Genomic DNA, 4,662 nt, shown 5'->3' on the forward strand with positions numbered 1-4,662 from the left:
AAAGTATCAAATTGAATACCAAACAGGTAATCATTTTGATAAAAAATAAATAAATAAAGGAAAAACAAAATGAGGCACGAGTCATATCATTATAGGCAGGGGCGGACCTACGTGTAGGGTATTGGGTGCTCAAGCACCCATTAACCCCAACGAAAACTTTGTATATGTATATAAAAAAAATTAAAAATTAATATAATTTATTCGTGAGCACCCATTGACCAAAATGTTTGATGGGTACTTTGCATTTTAGGCGGAAGTTAAAGTATGTGCTTACGCCCTTGGTGTGAGGGTTTGGATCTTGGTAAAATCAAACTGTTTTTTTAATTGAAAAAAAAAAGGACAAATTGAAGTTTTTTCTTATATTTTTACTCTTTTTTTATACCTTTTTCACTGCTATTTGCTTACTTTTTTTTCTCTCCAATTTATTGTTTTCCACTTTTTTATTTTTAGTATTTCATTACTAACTGAATTATAAAAATATTAGTAAGCTTTTGGAAGGAACCCTTCTTGGCAAGCATCTTTACGTTAAAGAAAGTAGCATCCATGATCTTCAAATCTTGAATCTGTCACTGATTTATAGGAGTGATAGACAAACGGTTAGGTTCCTTTGCAAAATCATGATAAAGTGTGTTTTGAGAGAAAGAAAATATTTTTAAATTTTTTATATCTGTTTCGTTAAATATTTTGGAAATTTCAGGAAAGTAAACTTCTTAAAATTAGAAAAATGGCTTTCTTAATCAAATTAAGAAAAACAAATTATGTAAGTGACATTGCAAATTTATTATCTCTTTCCAATTCACCCAACACCCTTTCTCTTGACTATCCCAATCCCCGATTTTCTCACCTACATAATATATGAATCCAAAACTTCTTAACTAAAGGCTAGACGATATTAAACCATGAGACAACGAAAAAAAGTTGTTTTCCATCCCTGAACCTACACTTCCCCCTCCATTCCATCTACATAGTGTGTTGTTATATTAAATATAAATGATCTTGAAATAATATTTTTTTAATCTATCAAACATTGCAAAATAAGTAGAAAGCTTCACGTATTTAATGAAATATTTTTCGTAAAAAACGTTTTCCTTCTCACCAATTAATATGAATTGGCTGTTATGAGTGTTACCTAAACAAAAAAGTGCCAAATTTCGTCATACAATAGAAAATTTTGGTTCACCTTATAAAATTAGATACGTCCCACTTCCAAATTCGTGCTTAATTTTAGCGGAGTTTTTTTTAATATTTAATTGATAACTGTCATTCCGAAAAAAGAAAAAGGAAATTGGGTCGGTTTATCCCACCGCCCTTTCCTCTCATGGTCATTTTTTATCCTTATTTTCTTATTTTGTGATTTGTTTTTGTTGTTATATTACAAAAAATATATTATTTAATTATGGATATCAAAAAGAGCTATCAAAATAGGTTTGATTTGTGAGGCAGGTCCAATACAATCTTAGAATTGGAATTGGTTTAAATTTTTTCGATCTATTTAGGAATGAGACTTTTTAGTCTAGTCTTATTTGGTTCGTCAGTTTCATAGGTTCAACCCGCTAGCCAGATGTCAGTCCTTGGATTGTGAATTTTAAAAATATTTATTATATATATTTCAAATAGTTTTTATTTTACCAAATTTTCAACAACCAGGCAATTAAAATTGCTATAAATATGAATCTTTGACCTCTTTTATTTTTTTGTTTATGTCTAATTTTTCGTATCTCCTTTCTTGTCTAGTTTATGAAAAAAAATATTTATATAATGTACGTTGTTCTGATTAATTCTATGAATGTTGACTGTTGTATCTTGTTTATTATGTTGTTTTGCAAGTATTCCACTAAAGTATATGCAACTTATGAATATATAAATTTTTAACGTATTGATATTGTGTTCATTAATTTTTAATAGTCTTTCCAAGAGACCAATGTTGTCCATTTTCTAAATCTATAATTCGAAATCGAAGGTGTGAAGGTTAAATTACTCAAGGTGGCAATTCTGTAGTATTTGTGGAAACGAGGAGCATAAGTTGAACAACTAGTTAGTTAGGAGGAACCCAGTCCACTCCCATGCTTAATGGGAGCAACGTGTGCCAACCACGTTCAGCAACGTAACATTTGCACTGTATTTATACACTTTCCACAAGCAGTCCACAAACTGAAAATCCATCGTCTTTGTCCACTTAATCTGCCTTTCAATTTCACTAATTTGGATCCTCCACCGTCCATGGCTGCCGGAATTTCAGCCTCCGCTAGCTACCGAACCATTTGTCTCCGGCACAACCCGTTTCCCGGTCCAAAATCCGCCTCAGCTGCTCCGCCAGCTCTGTTCTTCTCTCCGTTAACACGTAATTTCGGAGCAATTTTACTGTCTCGAAGAAAGCAGAGGTTGGCGATTTGCTTTGTGCTGGAGAATCATGAGAAATTGGATAGTACTATCCAAAGTGAGACTGAAGCAATACAGGACCAGATTGAAGTAGAGATTAACGAGGAGAAGAGTTCAGCTGCCAGCTGGCTGGCGGAAAAATTGGCGAGGAAGAAATCGGAGAGGTTTACTTATCTTGTGGCAGCTGTTATGTCTAGTTTGGGGATTACTTCTATGGCAATTTTAGCGGTTTATTACAGATTCTCATGGCAAATGGAGGTACTAATTAATTGATTAATTACTCCATTCCTTTTCTTCTTCTTCTTAAGCTTAATCTTAAGCTTTTTGATAGGGTGGAGAAGTGCCATTTTCTGAAATGTTAGCTACATTCACTCTCTCGTTTGGCGCTGCCGTAAGTTCCCTTTTTTTTCCCCCTCATGTTCAATACTTCTTCCGTTTATTTTATACTCCGTCCGTCTCAATTTATATGTCATATTTCCAATCTGTAGAATTAAACTTTTTTTATTTTGACCATGTATTAGAACATATGACCTTTAAGATCTTTTTAAAGTAATTGATATATTTAGAAATTAAATTGAAAAGATGATAAAAATTTATTTTATTTGATTCGAAATGCAAACTATGTTATATAAATTGGGACATAATGAAATTTTTAAAAAATAATAAAAGTTTCGTCATGAGGTGATTTGCTGTAATTTAATGCTGTGGTCCTTCAGGTAGGAATGGAGTACTGGGCAAGATGGGCTCATAGAGCTCTATGGCATGCTTCTTTATGGAACATGCACGAGGTTAATTTCCAAATTTACAATAATTTGGATTCTTTCTCTTGATCTGTTTAGTAAGAAAAATAAATATTCTTTTCAAGTTTTTCCAAATATTTACAGTTTTATATAATATTTGCAGTCACATCATAGACCAAGAGAAGGACCTTTCGAGCTGAACGATGTTTTTGCCATAATCAATGCTGTTCCAGCTATAGCTCTTCTTTCATACGGTTTCTTCCATAAAGGCCTCGTTCCTGGCCTCTGTTTCGGCGCTGTATATTCTCATTAACTATACATCGTTTTTTTATGAGTTTAAGTTATACATGTCTTTTGTGTAAGAAAAATGTGGCTTTTATGCAGGGATTGGGGATCACAGTATTTGGGATGGCCTACATGTTCGTTCACGATGGACTGGTTCACAAGAGATTCCCCGTAGGGCCGATTGCCAATGTACCTTATTTTCGGAGTGTAGCTGCAGCACATCAGGTAACAAAAAGTTTATTGGACTCTAGTTTTACTCTTAATCTTAATCTTAATTTAATCACACTTAACACCACCACTAAATCAGATTAATATTAAATTGGTTGGTCCTTTAATTTTCAATTAATTACTTTGTATTTTAACGGATTCTAACGTCTGCAATCTTCTTTGATTTTCTTGTCTGGGGATTTCAGCTTCATCACTCGGACAAATTTGATGGTGTCCCATATGGCTTGTTCCTAGGACCTAAGGTGCTTTTTAACTTCGCCAAATGAATTATGATATCTAGTTAATCAAAAAATCTTAGCCGCGTTAACTATCTGAATTTTTACCTTGTTTGTGATTGTTTGAATTCTCACCTTGTAATTCTCTCCCTGTGTAGTTAATCTAATCTAATCTTTGTCTTTGTTTTGTTACACAATACAAATAAGCTGACTATGGATTAATGGTTATTGGTGCAGGAATTGGAAGAAGTAGGAGGACTTGAAGAGTTGGAAAAGGAAGTCAATCGAAGAATTAAAATTTCTAAGGGATGATTATGATCAAAAGATACTCTAATGATGAAATGCACTTGTATTTAGGCTCTAGATCATTAAATGGAAGAAGAAGAAAAAAGAAAAAAAGATAGAAGTATATATAAATATAATAAAACAAGCTTTACATGGAAAGGTCATTGTCTTCTATTTTTGGTTCCTCTATGCAAAAAGGTGAACAATTTGATGTCCCTGGAAAAATGATGAGAGTATTTCAAAACAAAGAAATGTATTACAATAAGACTTATCGTATTGGTGGCACTTTCATTTTTTAATGTGCCTCATTCGCTGACGCTTGTGCTTTGCGTGTGGGATTCTGAGGTGTGTGTTTGGCCAGTACACGTTAAACACGGGAAAAATAGAACCGACTCTATTTTCTCCTACCATTTATGTTACTTACGTATACACTTGATATAATCAAAATTTTCGTCAAATTTAAATTATAATAATATGATAGTTATATTTTTAATTAATATTTATTTCGATTTTTTTATTTATTTATTAAG

General features: G+C 32.7%; 1 protein-coding gene across 2 annotated transcripts; it reads left to right on the forward strand.

Moving 5' to 3' along the window:
• Positions 1-2,055: 2,055 nt before the first annotated feature.
• On the forward strand, positions 2,056-4,448 carry LOC129896548 (beta-carotene hydroxylase 1, chloroplastic-like). 2 transcript variants are annotated; one of them, XM_055972477.1, is made up of 7 exons: positions 2,056-2,637; positions 2,711-2,770; positions 3,096-3,167; positions 3,283-3,417; positions 3,504-3,629; positions 3,818-3,874; positions 4,085-4,448. In XM_055972477.1, the coding sequence occupies exons 1-7, from the start codon at positions 2,071-2,073 to the stop codon at positions 4,157-4,159; spliced, it is 1,092 nt and encodes a 363-aa protein (XP_055828452.1). In that variant the 5' UTR covers positions 2,056-2,070; the 3' UTR covers positions 4,160-4,448. The 2 variants fall into 2 exon arrangements, with proteins under 2 accessions (XP_055828452.1, XP_055828453.1); XM_055972478.1 differs by lacking the exon at positions 3,096-3,167.
• The last annotated feature ends 214 nt before the right edge of the window (positions 4,449-4,662 follow it).

This window comes from Solanum dulcamara, chromosome 7 (genome assembly GCF_947179165.1).
Source record: "Solanum dulcamara chromosome 7, daSolDulc1.2, whole genome shotgun sequence".
NCBI classification, from domain to species: Eukaryota; Viridiplantae; Streptophyta; class Magnoliopsida; order Solanales; family Solanaceae; genus Solanum; species Solanum dulcamara.